The 21,308-nt window shown below is 44.3% G+C and overlaps 3 protein-coding genes across 7 annotated transcripts in view; 2 read left to right on the forward strand and 1 right to left on the reverse strand.

Annotated features, from left to right (window-relative positions):
- Nucleotides 1–14: 14 nt before the first annotated feature.
- Nucleotides 15–5,455, forward strand: LOC103377362 (ankyrin repeat and SOCS box protein 2). 4 transcript variants are annotated; one of them, XM_025061046.1, is made up of 9 exons: nt 15–132; nt 535–690; nt 2,161–2,330; nt 2,744–2,899; nt 2,989–3,234; nt 3,328–3,502; nt 4,197–4,800; nt 4,892–5,045; nt 5,178–5,455. In XM_025061046.1, exons 2-9 carry the CDS (start codon nt 572–574, stop codon nt 5,306–5,308), a joined length of 1,755 nt encoding a protein of 584 aa, XP_024916814.1. In that variant the 5' UTR covers nt 15–132; nt 535–571; the 3' UTR covers nt 5,309–5,455. The 4 variants fall into 4 exon arrangements, with proteins under 4 accessions (XP_024916814.1, XP_024916811.1, XP_024916812.1 ...); XM_025061043.1 differs by having other exon boundaries at nt 17–132; nt 532–690; XM_025061044.1 differs by having other exon boundaries at nt 37–690.
- On the reverse strand, nt 5,331–7,690 carry LOC103377263 (protein FAM181A). Its single transcript, XM_008308018.3, has one exon. It carries the CDS (start codon nt 7,160–7,162, stop codon nt 6,380–6,382), a length of 783 nt encoding a protein of 260 aa, XP_008306240.1. The 5' UTR covers nt 7,163–7,690; the 3' UTR covers nt 5,331–6,379.
- Nucleotides 7,691–12,809: 5,119 nt separating this feature from the next.
- Nucleotides 12,810–21,308, forward strand: part of prima1 (proline rich membrane anchor 1) — a 27,221-nt gene continuing 18,722 nt past the window's right edge. Inside the window, exons 1-3 of one of the 2 annotated variants that reach the window (XM_008308006.3) lie at nt 12,810–13,899; nt 16,197–16,338; nt 19,506–19,638. In XM_008308006.3, coding sequence (XP_008306228.2) covers nt 13,579–13,899; nt 16,197–16,338; nt 19,506–19,638 — 596 coding nt within the window. In that variant the 5' untranslated portion in view covers nt 12,810–13,578. Of the gene's footprint in view, nt 16,022–16,196; nt 16,339–19,505; nt 19,639–21,308 lie in introns of both variants that reach the window. The other variant, XM_017039310.2, reaches the window with a different exon arrangement.

A 21,308-nucleotide genomic window follows, 5' to 3' on the forward strand; every position in this document is an offset into this window, starting at 1 on the left:
GTCTTCTCTAAAAACCGATCTGAGGAAGTGGTTGTGAAACCAAAGTTAGCTGTTATTGCTGCGGCGCTCTTAAAGCAAGTGGGCTCATTTCATGTCACAGTGTTGATTGTGGACCAGGCTCAGTGTTGAAAGGTAAGTTTAAAGAACTACATTCCGTTTGAGTCTTATCAGAGGTTTAGTTCAGCTCATAAATATACAGCACTGTAGTGGATGGAGAGATAACAGTTAGAGTAAACAGTTCAGTAAATAAAAACCTTAGATCTAGTTTTATTATACTCGTGTTTATTATCTATGACTACCTCATAGTAACACTGCACACAGGCTGACATCAGTCTGGAGCAACAAAGTCAACTAGCACCAAACACCATTGAACATGCCCTTAAAAGGCATCTACAGCAGGCTGATGGTTGGAGCTGCTTCTCTCTGATGTCTTCTAGTGCAGACTTCAGTTCTTTCAGTGGAGTTAGTCTCTAATGTCTGCAAGATTCGCCTAAATGAACCATGTTTTGCTTCTGACTCCTGGACCGTCAGCAGCCCGTTGTTGGATTTGGGATCTCCATACTGGACCACGATGCTTGCAGTAAGCAGACCCAGGTCTCTTTATCACAGACTGAACAATGATATGGAAAACAGGCTGGCTCTCTGCTCTCTGACTGACCAGACCAGAGCCGCAACAGTGGACTTTATCAGGTGAGCACAAAGTTGTGTTACACTATATTACATATTTTATTTTACGTTTCACAAATACATGTGTTTTTGGAATAACATCTTTCTAAGTGTCAAAGAAATTACAAAAATAATAAAGTAAAGTATTCATTCATAATATCTTCTGAAAGTGTTGTAAAAAAAAATAAAGGGGAAAATGCAGCATCAGTTAATCCCTAAACTGTATATCGACTGGTTACATCAAGTCCTGATCAAATTTCCTTTGTAAATCTGTGGAGTGTCCAGAAAATCAGGGTCAATATGATTTTACAGAAGACTTAAAATCAACAGGAACTTGAGAAATTCAGTGCACAAATAAATATTGTGATCTGGCAGGTTCACCTTATCCTCCTTGGCTGCATGTGTAGTTTTTTGTTTTTTTTTTTATCAACATTTTCCTTGTTCGTCAGTCAAAACCTAAACAAACAGGCTAACATGCCGACCGTACGTGATTTGAACCTCATCTGAAAACCTCTTTCCTGTAGGTGAACTGGTTTTGATGAGAGGTATTTTGTGAATCACAAGCACACACAATTATATACTGGTATTAGTATGTGCAAATACGTATATTCACAAAGCAGCTGCTGTTATCTGTCTTTCTGTTCTTTGTACAGTAATACTAACATATTACAATCATGAATAATCATGGCTAATCGTGATTAATCCAGAGCTGCATTGTGGGTAATTAGACATTAAACATGTAAATCATCTGGAATCGACACATTGATAGATTCTGTATGTCTAATGTGCAGTGATCCGTTACGGCCACTGGGGTCGTTGTTCTTTGCCCAGTAGTAACATTAGCGGTAATGGCACCAAATCTTTCCAATCCCCTGTAGAACTGGAGTGTTTTAATAGGCTCTCTGTCTCTGTCTTCACATGACAACCAACCAATGAGTCAGGCCCTCGTTTAAAGACAGTGACCGGCCTTTGTTATCTTAGCGCCGTTAGCCTTATCTCTGTATGTCCGAGGCTCATGACATATAAGGATAAAGCCGTCACTGCGTCGCCTGACAATACAGTCCTAAAATAATCTGAGAGCACAGCTGAGCCGCCGGCTGCTGCTGCTGCTGCTGCTGCTCCACCTCCTCAGAACAAAACACCACCGTCCGTCCTGACACCAGCCAAAGCCATGACCAAATTCTGCTATTCTGAATACTTAAATCAGATCCGTAACGCTGGAGCCAAGAGTGATAACGTCCTCCCGCGACGGCGATCAGACAGACGGAGTGGCGGCGGCGGTCCGAGAGACGTAGCGTCAGAGTCCGAGTGCGTATGACATTGTTATTGCCTCTGTGTGTGCGTGCGTGCGGTCATCACCCGCAATGAAATAATACAAATAGTGTACGGCCTTTTGTACCTTTGGAAACAATTCATTTAATTGCCGTCATTGTCGTGTATTAATTACACTGAAGTGTTAGCATTGATTTTTATGTTTTATTATTTCCTTTTAAGAGATGTTGACCCGGTGGTCTTGGCCATTAGGAGAGGAGACACAGAGGCTGTTAGTGATCTTGCATCATCTGCTCCTCAAACCTTGCTGAGGGAGAACAAAGATGGGTGGATACCACTGCATGATGCAGCCCACTCTGGACAGGCCGAGTGCCTACGGACCCTACTGAAGGGTATGGTCACCACTGGGTTCTCATCTGGTTTTAACTGACACATATTTTTGTTATTTGTTAAGCACACCATGAATCCTGGCTTTGGCTACTTGTCAGGACAATAACAGGTGACAAGCCAGGAAACCCAACACACTTGTCACATACAGAGTAATAAAAAAAAACTGGAACCAAAACTTGACTTCTGTTGACATAGTGTTTGACTTTGTCTGACCTGACAACAGTCCAGGAGGGAGGCAATAGATCTAACACACTACCTAGATTACCCCCCCCCCCCCCCCTCCCACACACACACACACTCACAGTATTTGGACATTACCCATATTACATGTCTGATAGCTGTTGGGATGTAGCGACAATGCTGCACATTCAAACCTCTGTCAACACGGTTGTTTATTCGTCTGTTTTCACTCCAGTCCATCCTGGCACTGTTGACAAACGCACGTTACAAGAACAGACAGCCCTGCTGCTTGCTGTGTCTTGTGAGCACTTGTCATGTGTGCACAGCCTTCTGGGGGCCGCGGCTGACCCCGACATCAGCAACAAGAACAAAGAAACCCCTTTATACAAAGGTACATTTTCCAAAGCCACTTGTGTACGAATGGAAGACAGTGGTAAACCACTGCTAAGCTGTTTAAAATGCTCTGTTTATCTCCACCAGCATGTGAGCTGGAGAACGTAGACATGGTCGGACTCCTTCTCTCGTACGGGGCCACGGTGAACCAGCGGTGTGGCCAGGGCTGGACCGCGCTGCATGTCGCCGTGTCAAAGAACAACACAGAGATCTGTGAGATCCTCATAAGAGCCGGGGCTGCAATCAACCCACCCAACACCTACAGCATCACACCACTCACTGTAGCAGCTCAACAAGGACACTTGAGGGCACTGTGTTACCTCATTGGAAAAGGTAATTTCTCCACACCCCTCCCCCCCCATTCCTTATTGCAGATCCATACGTGAATGTTGTAAAAGGAAGTGGTTTTATGGGGTTTTTTTGCAGGTGCAGATGTGAACATGCAGACATGTGATGGCGTCACAGCCCTGCATGAGGCCAGTAAAAACGGTCATAAGGAAATTGTCGCAGTGCTGTTGACTAAAAATGCAGATGCCAACAAACCCACCACCACCTCAGGACTGCTGCCTCTGCACTTCGCAGCCCAGTATGGACACCATGAGTAAGTCCAGCTACTTGGGAATACCTATTCATATAAAAAATTGTGTTTCAGAGCCCGGTGATATTTAAAGTCATCTTAAACTGGGGGTGAAAAACAAAGAACAAATGCAGCCAGAGCAGCTAATGGTAGGATTGCCATGTTGAAGGTTCTGGGTTCGACTCCACCTAGTCCCCAGTCCTAGGCTGGGTTGCATCAGGACTGGACTCCTACAGTTATAACCTCCTCTGTTTTTTTTATCATGTCAGTGTCTTCCTATAATGTGACTTTTTTACTGTGTTTTAAGGTATTTTCCTTCTAAAATCGCTCTTTTCTAATTAATACTTTTGTTAATTAATCCCTCTGCTTTTGTTACTAATCTGTAAGATGGAATACTGCAAACAGCAATCATATCAAAACAACTGGTCAGTAAGTCATGACCAGGGTTATCCATGAGGTACTGACTGCTGAATATTTGTATGTTTACTGTAGTTATTTTGTCCCTTAATTAATACATTCAGCAAACAAAATATATTATTTAAACTTCTACCTTTCTTTTTAGTATTTCATTACTTCCTGGGATTTTCAAAATAAATATAATTAAATATTAAATCAGTGAAAAGTCTGACATTGATTTTCTAAGTGTTGTTCTCTTTTTATATACACTGTATGTAATGACTTCCTGTCAGATGTCATCCTGTATTACTCTTGTGTTCAGGATTGTGTCCATGCTTGTCCCAGTGACCAGTCGGACCAGGCTGCGGCAGAGTTGGATCAGCCCCCTCCACCTGGCAGCAGAACACAACAGACACACTGTGGCAGCTGTGCTTCTGAAGACAGGTGCAGATGTAAACTCAACACTGGCCCACTGTCACTCCACTCAGTACGCTGACGGACGGGCAACAGCCCTCTACTTCGCCATCGCCAACAGCAGCGCTGAGACAGCAGAGGTGCTGCTGAACGCCGGTGCCAGTGTGACCCTGGACCCAGTCTGTCCTTTACTAATGGCCGTGCGACAGGCCTGCGTCAGGACTGTGTCTCTGCTGCTGGAGTACGGAGCCGACGTGGACGCCGACGTCCCGTCATTCCCTACCACTTTCCCTGCAGCGATCGCTCTTTCCATGAACAATCTGCCTTTACTCAAGTGCCTTCTGGACCACGGCTGTGACGCCGACTCCTGTTTCACATGTTCACACGGCACTGTGCCTCACCCGCCACCAGGAGATGAACTCTCAAGAACTGTTGGTAGCAACAGAAATGTTTCACACAACGACAACACACTCCCTTTAAACTGCTGTCACATAACAGAGAGGCCAAAGCAGGTGTGAAGGATATGCAAAAAGACTTTTTTTTATATAAACAAAAGCTGTAACCTGTGTTTTTGTTCATATATATATTTATTTTCTCCTGCAGTTCTGTGAGTGGATCTCGTCTCCAGGTATGTGTAAGTGGGCAGGACCGATCGTAGATCTGCTGCTGGACTACGTCGGTCCGGTTCAACTATGCAGCAAGGTCTCTGATCTACTGGACTCACGGGAGGAATGGCACTCTGTCAAGAGGAAGTCATGTAAGTGTCAGACAGTATCGTCAACTTCCTATTATGCAAACATGTCTCTGCCACTTCCACATACAGCTTACGAAACGTACACGAGGTTTAATGACTTTTGCAACAGTAAATATTCTCTTTTATTTCCCACAGCGTCGCCTCGGCCACTGCTGCACCTCTGCAGGTTAAAGGTCCGGACGCAAATAGGAAAAGAAAGAATGAGATTTCTCACAAGTCTACCTCTGCCAGAAAGAATGATCCGATATTTAACTCTGGCCAACTGATTTTTTCTTTTCTTTTCTTTTCTTTTTTTAGCGTGTATAAGAAACATTACCCTGAAGTTTGGCATGGGATCTCTGAAAGCTCTTTGTGTTTAAATATTTATTTATAGTATTATATGTAAAAATAAACTTCTTCCTCATTTTCTTTAACAAATGTTCTTCTCATTCCCCAAAGATCTCAAGTACATGGTAAAAATAGTCTAATGCCCAGGGGACGTATCAAGAGTGAGTGAGTCTTTTATTTGGAAGTAGTGATTTCAAATGAGCCAATAGAACAACACTTTGACAGACAAAAGAAAAATGTGACCCATGTTCTACATTTATAGATGAAAGAGGAAACTGAAGCAGCACGCTCACAGTGTCGCTCTTTAAAAAGAACAGCCAGTGTCTGTCGAGACCTGAAAGTAAAAAACCCTCACATTTAGTGTCAGTGTTCTGATACTGACATCAGACTGTAGCCGATCGTGTTATTGTACGAGTGCAATTTCAATCCTTTTTGACTCAATCAGTACAAGTTAGGAAGCATTGCAATAAGTGCTTTAAATAACCCCTCCGTCTGATGCTGTGAGAGGAAGAGGCTTTGGAGCGCACACACAAATCATTAGTCATTAACTTTGTTGTTTTTTCATCATACACTTTCATTAAATAAGAGTTTATCCACATTTATCTTACTTTTTTGTAAAGATGTGTAACAATGGCGGCCTCTAGGGTGAACTTCAATTCTCAAATGTTAAAGGAACTCTTCTTAAACATTAACACGTCTGGAATAGTTTAGCAATTTATGTAGATATAACACTGTCATGTTACAGATATACATCACTAGGACTGTGTGTTGGTGAATCCTGAAAATTAAATTTCAATACGTCATTCGCCAAAGTCCATAAATATTTCTTATACCTTTTCTGTCGTTTACGTATAAGTTACTGAGGGGCTTTTATCAAATATAAAGTTTTACGTCTGACAAAACCAAGATTTAACTGTAAACACGAAGTTTTAAATGATTTTTTAAAGAACCTGAACACAAACAAACTGTGTCCCAGTTGTAGGTCCCGACCCAGTCTTTGAATGACGACATTAAATGAATCCAAACACACTGAAGATCGGTGACTGGAGGGTGGGTTTCGTCGGTATGGGTTTGACCACAACGTGTGTGTGAACCTTCTGTGTGAAAGGATGCTCGGGTCTCTCTGCCTCAGTCCCTGCTGCCTTGCTCCACAGTCCCAAAGGCGGATGAGGGACAACAATGTGACTGTGTAGAACCTGATGGCCGTGGTTCAGGAACGGGCAGCAGGCGCACACGCTGACGCAGTGGTGGGAAGTTAGGTCCAGTTTTAGCGTCTCTTTGTCCGCAGAGTTTCGCCGACTGGCCGCAGACATCGCGACCTTCGCGTCTTCTCCACAGCCGCGTTTCCTCTTCTCATTCTCACTTCCCTCAAACGCACCCACAGGAACCCGCTTCAGTCCTAATAAATGTGAGCGCCCGCTCTTGGATGGGGTCAACTTGGGTTCCTCCCAGAACGAGGCTGGCAGCTGCCGTTTCCTCATTGGCACCTGCTCCACCGCGCTCCCGACGTTCCCCGCGTCCTGCGCTCCAGAGCTGGCCGTCGCTGCGAGCTTCTCACTCTGATGTGCAGCCCCTGCCAGTCTGCTGCACCCGTACTCCGCAGGCCTGTGTGTGTGGCATCGCGGGACCCTGGAGTACCTCTGAGAGAAGCGCTTCAGCTGCTTCTGCAGATATTTCCTGTGATCCACTGAGCGTCTGCAGGGAGCCGACTTGTCCAAGGCCGCCTTGATGTCACTGGATGCTAAATTGACAAAATTTAGCAGCGTTTTGACTTCACTGTCTGCATTTGCCATCGTCTTTTCAGAGCTTAGTTAGTCCATGTTAGACTTGTTACGCACCACTAAGGAAAAACACCCGGATGAGATCCGGCCGTGCGTAATAGCGCGGCAGAATCGGACTTTCTGAAGGCCTAACCTACTGCTCACCACTTGTGGCGGTCTGGGTCGCAGACTGCGGGCAGGAGTTCCACACCAGAGCCTCTTCTCCAGACTGCAGTTGAAGCACTTCAACAAGTTGAATGAATATAAACTCCTTGTAGTTACGGTGCTTCCCTTGAACCAATCAGCGACCCCAGGCCCCTCACAAAGCTCCCCAATCAGCCTCCAAGCGCCCCGGTATCCAATTCTTCACCATTGCAAATTGTTGTCATGGTGATCTGTAAAAGCCGCTGAGGGGATGCGATATTTCTCCTGCACGGTGATTTCTTGTCTTGGCCAAATATGTCTATAATCCGGATGAGTGTGTGCATGAATTAAAGCAGGGTCTCCGTCGAGACGCGGACGCAGCACAACTTCATCCTGCTGCTGTAAAAGTTGACATTTTCAAATATGGATCTTCATCATACTCTTTGGAAGAGTGATGTCAGCTGATGCGATGATAGTGTGTGTGTGTGTGTGTGTGTGTGTGTGTGATGGTGTTCGATGGGATTCGAGGGGGAACGTGGGGTGGGGGTGGGGGGTATAAAGAGTGCATAACCATGGAAAGGGGCTTGAGCGCTCAAGAATCTTGTCTTTCTGTTTGCCCCCTCAATCGAGGAGCACAAAGGCTGAATTACTCATTCAAACCTCGCGGGACAAAGAGAACGGAGCTGGATAGCACTCCTGCATTTGTAGTCAAACATTTAGAGACTTAAATCGAGTCGTCATGAAGGAGAAAAAGTCGGACAAAGCCCATAGAATTGCCATCAGCAAACATTTTCCTGTGTCATATTATGGGGTCTCCATGGCTCCCACTGGCCCGGGGACAATAGCACAAGTTTGCACACTCGAATACTGTCACCCTGCCAACGGCAACAAGGGCCCAAAACAGGACAATCCTCAGAGAAAGCATGGGCTCTGCGGGGACGACAGCAATAGAGGAGGCAAAAGGGGGAGTTGTGAAATGCTAATTGAGCTTCATCCCTTTATTTAAGTGAGGGAGAGAGAGAGAGAGAGAGAGAGAGAGAGAGAGAGAGAGTATCTTTTGAAGTGCAGCATCACTGGAATGAGACGTGAGGAAGCTGTTTGTCCAGTAAATAACAGCTCATGCCTTTGCACTGTGTGCATTATCCAGATGAAGAGTGAATCACGTCTGTGTCACATCCAGATGAAGAGTGAATCACGTCTGTGCCACAACAGACAGACGGACAGACAGACGGACAGACAGACGGACGGACAGGCAGACAGACGGACAGACGGACAGACAGGCAGACAGACAGGCAGATTCAATAAAATCTATTTTTTTACCTTGAGGGTTTTGGTCAATGAAAACAAAATACCATTTATTTCCACAGACCAAATGCCCAACCAGCTGTCCTGATTCTGCGCAAACTAAAAAAAAACAAAAACAAATTTAATCTGGAATTTAACCCTTTTGCTTATTTTGTTGTCCATATACGTAATTATATAATTTCAATTATTCAATAATAAAGACCTGAAGCTCAATAATTTACAGGAAAAAAATGTTTGGTCAAATTTAAGAATGTTGATTAATCTCAAACAAAAAAATATATTTATACACACATATACATGCATGCATGTATATAAACATAACATATGTGTGTATATGTCAGATAAACATATATGCTAATATGTATATATGTTTATGTAATACACACACATAGAGTATGTTTATATATATTTATATATATATATATATACATATATATATATATATCTATATTTAAAAAAATACACACATCAAGGCTGTTTACACCAAAGTACATCCAGCCTTCCTTTCGCCCGGCTGAAGGCTTCATGATTGATTGCCTCATTCACTCAGTTTGGGGTTGTCTGAGGAGAGTCCAACTGGACTGTGTGTGCCCCGGCTGGTCCATCTTTTAAGAATGTGCATTACTCTTGCTGTGGAGAGCCAGCGAGACCCCATTGTCCTCCACCCTTCTTCTTCCCTTCACCTCTCTGTTCAGCTGAAAAGGCCAATTAACAATGGGGCTCTCCCTCCCCTGGCCTGTCACCCCACTCCTGAGCTTTTGAAGAGAAGGGAGACTGAGAAGGCGAGAAAGAGGAAGCATAAAGGCATCAATAAATCCCACAGTGTGTTGCTGCACTTGTGCCAGAACAGGTGGATGGGCGTCTAAAAAAAAAAAAAAAAAAAGTCCATTAAAAGTGAAAAATGTAACGAGTTCCTAAAATAAACTGTGAAATAAGATGTACAGATTCCTGCAGTCAGTCTCATCTGAACTGTTAACAACGCTGAGACCAAATGTGCACACGCTGCACTAAGGAAAAGTCACAGTCAGGAAGTGTCTGGGTGTGTATTGATGTAACGTAATGTTTCAAAGTACCAGACCATTATTTCACACTGTGTTTGCACACTGAAACAGAAATCAATTTAGAGGTCCACTGGAGCACTGTGGAGAATTAAACTGAAACCCGAGCCCATCTGTTCTGCCATCTTGGCACAGGCCGTCAATGATATATCCATTAATGGAAATTTCTATGGTAGGAACCGGCCGTTTTTGTCTGTCCCCTTCAGTTCTTTGCACAAAAATAGCTCTAAGAAGATGAGATAACAGTGTATTGATGCCCAGGAGGGACATTCAGTGATGCAGCGTCACAAGACGCAGATGAGAGAGGGATACGAGCGAGATAAAAGAGAGCACGGGAAATGAAGGAAAACTGAGAGATAAAACCTCGATTCAGAAGAACAGAGTCCCTGGTGCAAAGATCCACTGATACCATCTTTCTTTTATGAAACCGATGAAATGATCTTCAATCAGATCAAATGATAAAATGTAAAATATAGCTGGGTTGTGATTCTGCACGCTGACGCAGATGCAGAAGTTATGCTCTGCACGCTGACGCAGATGCAGAAGTTTAACAGCGAGGACATCGGATCTTTGCGGCTTGGGAGAAAGAATAAATTGGGGTAAAAGACAAGCAGTGGTATTACATGAAAAAGGAGATGTGCAAGGTTGGTGCAGACATGAACAAGTACTTGAAGACAGTGGTGAGGTGCGCAGTCAGAGAGACAGATGGGTTCTGGAAAGGGTGCGGTTTTAATCAAGGATCAGCTCTCAGCCTTGTCTTGTTTGCAGAAGCTATGGTAAGATAAAGACATGCAACCAGACTAGATCACATGTGTCAAACCCAAGGCCCGTGGCCCATGTGTGGCCTGCCAAGTTGATTTGTGTGGCCCACGGGAGCTTAAAAAGCTGTGAAATTAATTTTCTTTTAATAAAGTCCACACTGCTGAGTTTCATAACCTGCTAAATGTATTACTTATTTAACTGTTGTCTGAAACCTTGTTTTGAAACCTTGACTTGTGCGCCATCTGTCTTCATAAGAAGACAAGTCACCCCACTGGAATACACAGGAGCACAACACACAACCTGGTCCTCACTTTTGAAGAAACACATAAATTTAACTTTGGCAGCGTGTCAAAAACTGGCCCCAAATACTTCAAACATCCTAAAGGTACACGTTATGGCCGGGCAGTTTTATTGAATTGTCTCGGTACGACAAATAAAAGTGTCAAGAGAGACCTACGCTTGATAAAATACAAATAAAAACAAAACAAAAAAAATTCTCCAGGAAAATAGAAACGATAGATCATTTTGACTCCAAACAGCAGAGATGTTATACAGTAAAAAAAAAACAAAAAAAAAAAACAATAACAATGTGAACGATGTAAACGTAGGCTTCTTTTTGTTTTTATATATAAAGATTTGGAACAACGACTGAAGGTTACAATATTGAAATACTTCATCAAAAAAAAAAGTCACGGGAACATTTGTTTTCTAAACAATATTATTCTACTTCATTTAATCCTGTACCCACACAACCTGTAACGTAAAACAAATTGTGTCATGTTCAAACTTCTCCGCTAGATGGCAATCTACCTCTACTGGGATAACGATCAACTGCCTTTAAACATTCAAGGAGAAATACAGATAAAAAATATATATCCTCATCTGAGTTAGATGGTTTCTTAACATGTAGAAATTCTACAAGTTTTAAAGAAAAAATAGTTTCTTAAAAATAAAACTTATGTGCTGTTAGTTGGTAGAGAGGCTGTTGATTATTTCTGCAGGAGTAATAACCCTGATCGATCACAGTAATTTTATTAAGAGCTTCTCTTATCTGACTTTAAGAGGGCAGTGATGTATGTTGTGGTAGATTGCTGGTTGTTGGAAGGAGTTGAGGCAGCAGGAAGTAACCTGCAGGATGTAGTGCTTTTCCCCTGTCAGATAATCGATGGTGGGACAGACGGTGGTAGAGGATGGATGAGCTGAACTGCTGGGCGCACCATATGCCAAACCCAGGCTCGTTGTATACTTCAAAACTCATAAAATCTCTACATTGTACTGTATGTTTCCACAGCAGCTGTGGATTTTCCACTCTAGAAGTCATCCACAGCTCAGCCCATTACTGCCTGCATATGAAGAGCTTTTTGATAGGCTGGAAATGTGCTAAATACTCAGCAGCGACAAAGGGCCGTGAGGCGACTGATCCTGATCCAGAGTTGTTTGGATATTTGGCTCAGATGCTATTTGTGTTATTTGGAAAGAGAAAGTTGTGACACATTTGGCTGCCACTTCCCTTGTTCAAACCACAGGCAGTCTTTCAAGCGTTGGACACGTTGACTGAACACTGACATTGACGAAAGCCGAGCGGAAAAGTTTTGTGCAAAATGAGGAAAAATGTACTGCGATGTAAGTAGATGTCTCAGGTTTCAGCGTGTACACAGTAGTCTATGCAATGAGCGGCCATCTTTGTTTCAAACCCAGGGTCTTGTAAGATGCTTCAATCTGAGGGGCGGAGGTTGCAAATTGCAACTTCAGCATATGTCTCTCATCTTTCATTTAAACATACGCATAAGTTCTATGCAACTATAGCACAAAAGCGATCAACGTTATCATACGTAATCAAAACAAATACATACCCACGGCTGTTTACTACGTTAGCATGACCTACGTTAGCATCACACCATTACATCAGGCATCTGCCAATTATCGGTAAGTTAACAGAAGTACTTACCGACTAACATCCCACTCTGCTAGGACCCACATGGTCTGTCTGTATGCCTGTGCAAGGACCACTGAGTGATTTGTGGCAATGATCGATCAAATAATTATCAACATTAATTAACACAATGATCACATCTGCAAAAACCCAATCAGTTAAACTATATTTATATTCATTTGGGGAAAAAAGTAAAGTAAAAAATAACGTACGCCAACGCTAGATTGAAAGTCCAGGTCATCAAAACAGCATTATAGCACCTCCTGCTGGGGAGGGAGGGCGTGATTTCTGTTTTGTGTTTACAAACACTTTCTGCATATGCTGCTTTAAAGTAACGCTGAATACGGTTTGGTGATCTCTCTCTCTCCCACCCTCTCTCCCTCTTTCCCCCCCTCTCTCTCTCCCTCCCTCTCTCTCTCTCTCTCTCTCTCCCTCTCTCTGCCTGTCGCGTCATCCCTTCGGACTTGGATCATCATCTTCGCGGCGTTCACCTATAATAAACAAGCAAACCAAAACAAACCCAGCGGTCAGCTGAGTGACTGACAGTCTCCACACCACCCATCGCCTCTTCAGTTTGGAGGTCAGCGGGGTCGGGGTGTGAGTGCCTGTGTGGGCAGTTGGGGGGGAGGAGGAGGAGTGAGTGGAGGTACTTTTTGGAGAGGCTGCGTTTGTGTGTGTGTGTGTGAGGACACGCTGGAACGACGCGCGGAGGATGAGGAGCTGATGTGAGCGCTGCATCCAGTGAGCGGTGGTGATGCTCCGCTGTCTGTCAGCAACTGAGGAGGACGTATCACTTCCACCGGGAATCGCCCATACATCCATCCACTCCTGCTGCTGCTGCTGCTGCTGCTGATAACACTGAAGCTGCTGCTGCTCAGATAAGTTGAGGAGATGCATGGTCCCGCTGTGAGGATTCCTGACACACAGTATTCCTGAGGATCTCTCCTCATCTCTCTCCCTTCCCTCCTCCTCTTCCTCCTCTTCCTCCTCCTCTCCCTCTCCTCTCTGTTCGGTTTTACTTCAACTTGGATGGCTTGACAGACTGAGTGAGTGAGTGATAGAGTGAGTGAGTGAGTGAGTGAGTGAGTAGCCCATTTGCACTCATGCTCGCAGCCGTGGAGGGATGTAAGGTACGGGCCATCCACCGCCCTCACATTGCGCGTGGTAGCAGCGCGATCCGGGTCGCTATCTGAGGAGCCAGCAAAGATTCAAGAGGGGGAGAAAAAAAAACTACTTTGGAGATGTGAATGGTCGAGATCTGCTCCTCTCTCTACCGGCTCGCCTGTCCTATGCGATCGACAACGGGATTTCAAGAGGAACATGATTGTGGCATAAACTATTTGTGGAGACGTCTGTCAGAGACCTCACCGCTGAAGCGGACAGGGTGGATGGTGATTTCCCAAACACTTCAAGCCTATGTCTGCTGCGTTCGTTTGTTGGAGACGCTGCCTAGTATCTTCCAGAACAGAGGAATGCTGCTCCAAGATCTCCTGATGCCATTCACTCTAAGTTGTTGGCCTTTCTTCATCGGTCACTGCCTTCTCTCACTGTTTCTACTCTCGTGCCAGGTAAGGACCACGGTCAGGTGCACGACTCGTCCGTTGACACAGCTCAGAACCAGAGGTTGATTTACTGACGGACTGCGGTCCGGAGCAGTGGAGCAGACCGTGTCTTAGTCAAGTCCCGTCCGCCTCAGGCTGTCACCGTAATCACTACTGTGCAAAAGTCCGAGACAAGCGGTAACACTGTGTTGTTGCAGCCAAGCCTGACTATTCTAATTATTTACAGCCTCTCCATGAGATTCAACCATCAAACAATTGGCAAATATTTACATGAAACACGTACGCTACATTGAAATGACAGTGTCGTCTGCAAATGTGTTGTGTCAGGGCTTGTTCAGCACTTCTTGGAGTTCTTTTTTTTTCTCCGTCTAGTACAGGGTGTTAAACTCATTATCACCGGAGGGGGGTGCGGGGGGGGAGGCACATCAGCACTAAAGTTCCCCTTAAATGACCGGTTCTGAAATTGATTATTATTTATTCAATTCATAAATATTTTGTCGTAGGTGTGTTTTTAATATATATATTTATCAGGTTAAGAAACTCTGCTGTATATACTTTATTAAAAGTGATGACTTAGAGGGCCGCATTTGGCCCCCGGACCTTAAGTTTGACACATCTCAGAGATGCCACTGCTTCGTGGCCTTTGGTTTTTAATACCTTTAATCCACTAGAGACTTCTCTCTACTCTCCTCCCCTTCGGAGAAAGTTCATCATTTCCTGCTCACTTCTAACCATATCCAGAAAACATCTGGGCACAAACTGTAGGATCTGGGTTTACCGATCACGTATTTCCAACATAAGGAGGATCTGGACCGCAGGCGGGCCAGACTCACCAGTAATGCCACTCATTTCATCATCGTACATCTTCCTGAAATGTAAAGTTACATCACTGTTTCCTCCACATCTATATAAATCCTTAAAGCCTACGCTATTGATTCACCTCCACACCATCGCAGATGCCCACTTTTCCACTTTTCAAGGAATATTCTCTGCAGATGATGCATGTACGCCCATTATTTGCTACTTCGAGCTGAGACGCGGTAGAGGATGGATGCTTAGTCCATTCCTGCGTGCAAAAACAGAGCCTTTGGAGGATGCTCCTTTTGAGCTCCCCTTAAGGTTTGTCAGTATAATACCAAATATATTTTATTTTTCATTTAGCCTGTTACAGTATGGTTCCTGTGGACTGTCAATAGAGACTATTAGTGGATTTAAATACTATGAATTATCAGTGTTTCTGATCTTAAATTTTAAAAGGGCTTTGTCCAGATGCAGTCCCAGAAGCTGACTGTCAGAGAAGAAAGTGTCTAAGAGACTTCTGAGCTCATGGTCTAGACAGTCAGTATGTCCTAAAACGGTCCATTTTACGACGATACAAATTGTTGTTGCATTTCAAGCTTCAGATTCCACCCCCAGTTGGGATTTTTATTTACATTATAAGAACTGAAACATTTTTGTAAGGTTTGTCATAGCACTGCTGTGATTTCAGAACAGCTGGCTGAGTCTGGAGTTTTCGCAGTATTGTGTAATACATGTACATGCACTGCACATACTAGGTGCTGAGGTAACCATCGCCAGGGAACACCTCGCAGGAGCTCCTCACATGCAGAATTTCCAGTAGGGCATTTAGAAACGTGTGCGTCTGCAGGTACACTCACACTCACACTCACACTCACACTCACACTCACAGCCACAGCCACAGCCACAGTCAGTCGTCCCTCTGTAGTGGCCATCTGTGTTGGCATGATAACAATACTCAGTTATCCCAGCAGGATCCCTGCAGCAGGCATATGTTAGTGATGAGTATTCTCACCTCTGCCCCGCGCTGCTGCCTACAGATAGTTGTGAGCTGTTGTTCACACTCGGCGCTGTGTTGCCAGGGTTCATGTGTAATATGATCTGCCTGAGTTCCAAGTCCACCTACACACACACACACACACACACACACTCCTCAGGGCAGTCTGCTGCCCACTGTCTGTGGGTGGTTTCTTGCAGGGAGTGTTCTGCAGCCGCGGACGTGCTACTATTGAGCATGTGCTACATAAACAGCAGCCCCAGTGACAACAACAACAGAACTGGAGCTGTGATGTGGAGAGAGTGCGTCCACAGAGGACGTCCACAGAGCAGAGTGAGAGGCTGCCGAGTGTTCAAGGGTCTCCATTTGTGCAGCACAATGTTATGCTGATGGCACTTCTGTGTAATACACTGAAGGATAGAGCCCCAGTCACTTAACTCTCTCTCTCTCTCTCTCTCTCTCTCTCTCTCTCTCTCTCTCTCCGTCTCCCCCTCTCGCTCTCCATAAGGGAGAACTCCAGAGGTCATGCTCACGGACTTTGGCTGAGAAAGTAAGTGAACAGTGCCAGCTGGCATGCCACTGTAGGAGATATCCACCCTTCCCTCCTCCACCACCTCCACCTCCTCCTCCACGGCTACTGGGCCCCCCAGGTACGACTCTCTCACTTTTTTACACCTGTCTCCAGGACACATAAACCTGTCTTTTTAGGCTTCGCTGTTGAATTTCATTCTGAGCAGGATGTACGTGTCAAGTCACTGACTGGACTGTTTTGACGCAAAGTGCTTCCTTTTATGCACAGGTGGAAAGACTTTCCATCAGTCTCCTGAGATTCAATGCATGGGCACACACTTCTGTGTGTGTGTGTGTGTGTGTGTGTGTGTGAGAGAGAGAGAGAGAGAGAGAGACGGCCAGCAGGATGTTGACAGTTGAACACAGGATTAATTTATTCTGGGTCTGACCTTGGGGAGTATCCAGCTGCCTGTGAAATCTGTGCCTGCTGGGCTGCCAAGCTCAGTGGTAGAACCCCCCCCTCACCCCCACCCTCCCCGTCCCCCCGGAGGACCCCTGTATAAAACACAGATGAGTTGATTTAATTAGCTTTAATTTGATAAAGATAAGGAGCTAATGAAGCGGCCCAGTATTTCCAGCTTAGTTTGGAAGTCGGGCTGGCGGCGCTCAGGAGTTTGTGTGGCTGTGCTTGGCAGCACAAATGCATATTGTATATCCGTATGGATCCAGTGGCCTGTTGCAGCAGTCCCCCCCCCCTCCCCCCCTCTCCCTGTACGACTCTGAGACAGCAAATCTACTGACAGACGGACAAACATATTTCACTAGCCCGCTCACCGAAAGTTAAAATGATTTGTATGTCGTTTTTCCAGCTCCCTAATGAACAGTGCGCTGAAATATGGGACAGGCTTTGCTGATGATGCAGCCATTCTGAAATGTGACTTAAGAACTGCCCACCTCCAGCCCTTTATGTCATGAATAAGGAACAACAGTCAATCATTCAAGTCCCAGTGGAAGGTTTTTAAATCAATCATTTTATTTATTTACTTTTTTCTGCCTGGTCAGTGTAGACGGACCTGACTCACCTTTGGTGACTGTTTTCAAGGTCACTGTAGAAATGCTGCCAAGACCAGCTGACTACACACTGAAGTGAGAATTTAAAATCCTCCTCATGGCAAATAATGAGCACCAAAAACTCAGAGCAGAGAAAACAGTATTTAATAATAAATATGAAAAGCCCATTGATGCAGTTGTGTGCACATGGTGATTACACCATGAATAATTGATGGAAACTGGAGTTTGTTTTTTTATTCCTCAGTTTTTATTTTAATCAGTGCAGGCATATAATTATCTCCATGTTCCTTCAGTAGTCCAATTTGCCAGTTAGTGAGAACTAAAATTTTTGCTTTAAATGGTCATGAATATGTATGGCTCAAAAACTGGGACAAAAGCTGAGCGGAGTTATCTTTAGGCTAAAATACTGTACAAAAAAAAAAAATCCCTGAATCCTCCCACTGATGAAATTGAATTCTACAGCCGTGGATTAAAATCTCCATTGAAATGAAGGTTCAACTCAGGGGAGATTTTGAATTTACAGTGACACATGATTCTTCAGACGCCTTCAGCTGTGTTGTAGGGAATTTTTTGTTTTGGAAAATTATCACACAATGTCTGATGACTGGTGTAAACCCTAGCTTTTAAAATATATGTATATATGTATATAAAACAAAAAGCATCACACTTGAGAGATGCTGGTTTTTCCTCCCAAATCCACGCTGGTGTATTTCCCACATGTGCAAGAAAGTGTAACAAATCCCCATCCAGAGTTACGGAGATGGATGTTCACGTGGTTCAACTGATTCAAAGAGGCAGCAGCAAGTTGTGCATCACGGACACAAAGTTGCTGATGCACACAGCGCTACCACAGGATTCCTGGTGAGTGGTTCTACCTCCATGGATCTAATGTAGGAAGAGCAGGAGGTCAGTGAAATGATGATTGGTGTAAAGTGGGACCCCACGGCTGCGGTGGGAAAAGCTGACTGGACTTTGAATGATTCATGGTGACAGGGTGAGCCCCGAGACCCACAGGACAGCCGTGGACAATGGCTACATCTGCAGTCCTGCAGTCTCTGTATAACGCAGCGGCCCTCAACCTTTTTTGTACCAAGGACCGGTCGGCCGGTGCCATCGTTGAAGGATCATTACCTTTTAAAAAAAACATCTTTAAACTTTCTTCTGTCAATTTCAGCCTGAATGACCTGTTGTTTTGAAATATTGACAGATTCTCTTTGAATGAAAAAAGTAAAAGGGTTTAAATTAAGTCAATTCACTGTGTTCCAAATACCCAGTAATCGACGGGTGTCTGTATGTTGGAGCTGCGTCACTGTCAGTTATATGGTCTGTCCTACACTGGTAACTGGTAACGTCAAGAGTCATATAGACAACACAAACAGAGGGTAGGACCCCTGCTGGTGAATACAGACGTATATACACTCTGTGGCCAATTAACAAATAACAATAAATAATTAAATAATTCTTTTTCATCCCACAATGGGGATTTACAGCGTAAATGGCGTGCAACCAACAAAGCTGCCACTGGAGGCACTACCTGGGAATTGATGTGCTAGCCGTTACACTATGGAACCTAAAAACACTATGGAAACAAAACAGCCCTAGCTTAAACTAGGGGCAAGAATCTGACGATAGCATACGTATCACGATACATGGGGGCAACGATACAACAGACTGCGATTTACTGTAATTCCTTCGGCGCAACAATATACTAGGTTTTTTTTTAATTTCTTTGCAGTAAAACTGTCAGCAGAGTAAAGAAACAATGCTGTCACATCCTGAACTTTAAGGTTACTAAAACTGGAACTGAGGGATCTACGTTTTTGGATAAACAAATGAAAAGAATAAAGTGACATGGTTTGACTCAAAGTCTCAAATACTTGCAAATATTTGCAGTAGATGCAAAAATTAACTAGCGGTCGGAGGTTTAAACATAACACAAAAATGGGCCAAGACCATGAATATTTGCATGTGATTTGTTGACAGAAAAATCGCAACAGTGCTGTAGAATATCGATACAGTATCGTGAACATCGTGATTGACATTTTCTTACACCCCAGCTTAAACTTTTGGTAATTGGCAGGAAGAAACTTTGACCTAACGTGAGAGAGTATGTAAATGAAAATATGCTTGATATTTTATAATATATAAGATGAAGTGCTTTAAAGTTTGTGATAAATTTGATATAAATACCAGGGTCAAAATTAATTATCTCCTGGTTTTGTTTTTTTCCACCAAGAGCCCGAACCCATGGTGCCCTTGTTGCCTCCCTGGTGGATGGAGATGGACTTTATAGTCCTGGGAACAGTGGGCTGTGCTTCAGTGGTGTTCCTGCTCTCAGCCATCATCATCTGCTACAAGGCCATCAAAAGGTTGGAATTCATTTTCATTATTGTTTTTCTTTTCTCGCAGCTTTTCTTCAGCCACTTAGACAAAAAACAGTTTTGATCGATGAGTCGCTGTATGAGACAGAGGGGGGTTAGCCAACGCGAGGGGGGGGGTGTAAGGCTGTTACTCTCAACGAGCCTCGCCCTGTTGGGTCACACTGAGGTCAGAGGTCAGGATAATAGGATGGGCTGTAAATGTCACAGAGGATGATCCACTACAGTGAGTCACACAGAAACCCACCATGTTCTAAATGAATTAACCAGGTGCAAAACAACCTCAGGTTTAACGTTATTATTTTTTAAAATTTATACAAGTGTCTAAAGCTCCTGGAATTCAGGAACATGAAAGCACAGCGCGAGCAGAGGAATCCCAAGACACTGCTCCATGCAGCGGGAACTGTTTCCCCCGTTTGGCTTATTAGAGAAAAGGCTGCGTGAGGTTTTGCCTGCAGCACGAGCCAGACCCAATTCTCTGTGTGACATTCAGGCAGCGGCGTTACTCATGCACTCTGACAACCACGTTAATGTTCCCAGACATTTAACAAACACACACACACACAGATAGTTGTGTGCACTCATGCATATACACACAGCATCTTTACATACTCCTTACATTCATCACACTGACATGTTTACACAGACGGCATAGACAGTTTCACACGTTGACGTGAAAACCAGAGGTGGCGCTGAATTAGGAGGCAACTTCCCCAGTTGTATTTATGTGTATTTAAATAGCTTTTGTGAGGCGCCTCTTCATATTTATGGGACTATATTAAGCCTCGACGCCAGATATGGCTTCCCTCAGCAGAACTCTATTCCTCCCGTCTTTAAACAACAGCTCGGCAAAGTCAGGCAGCGGAAGTAATGGGTAGTTGGCTCGGGAATTCATCATGGCAATTCTCCAGCCCCCCCCCCCTGTAGCCCACAGGCACCTTTTTTAATGCAGCAGTGGTAAGAAAGTGTTGTTGCAATACGGGCTCCAGCCCCAAACTCAAGTCATTATTTATGAATTAATTTGCGCAGTCATTCAGTCACAGGCCACATCATTTATACATGCGAGCGGGTCGTGTCCTGAAACTCCGTGGGCTCTAGACGACACACTCCGTGCCACACCAGGCTGCCCTTTCCTATGAATGAAAACGAAAAAAAAAAAAATTGTCCAACCGGACCGCCTTCGTTATATATTCATTAGTCACCATCTAGGTGGGAACCAGGAGAAAAAGGTGATTCCGTTAACCTTTTGATATGAATGAGCCAACCAGCTATTGTTCTTGAGAGGAAAAAACAACAAAAAAAAGGACAGATAAATGTTATCCGCCAAAGGAAACAAACACAGTAATGGAGCATCGCGGTCAATAACCATGCGAGAGAGAGGGGTTTGTCAGTGAGGGAAAAACACAGCCAGTTATATTTAGCCCTTCCTGCCCCTCAGTGCTCTGGGCTTTCCCAATGAAAATCTGCTGGACCAGGGCCAAGGCCTGAGCATCACAGACAGCAGAGCTCTGCAGGTCCCAGCCCTCCTGGCCTTTTGTTATTTTTTATAATCTCTGTCTGCCAGTCATCTGTCAGAGGGAACGCTGGCTGCAAAGAAAAACTCTTCCGTACAATTAAATTCAGGGTCCACAGCACCGGGGGACGGCGGGGAGCGGGGAGTG

Source organism: Cynoglossus semilaevis, chromosome 1, assembly GCF_000523025.1.
Source record: "Cynoglossus semilaevis isolate Cse_v1.0 chromosome 1, Cse_v1.0, whole genome shotgun sequence".
NCBI lineage: Eukaryota > Metazoa > Chordata > Actinopteri > Pleuronectiformes > Cynoglossidae > Cynoglossus > Cynoglossus semilaevis.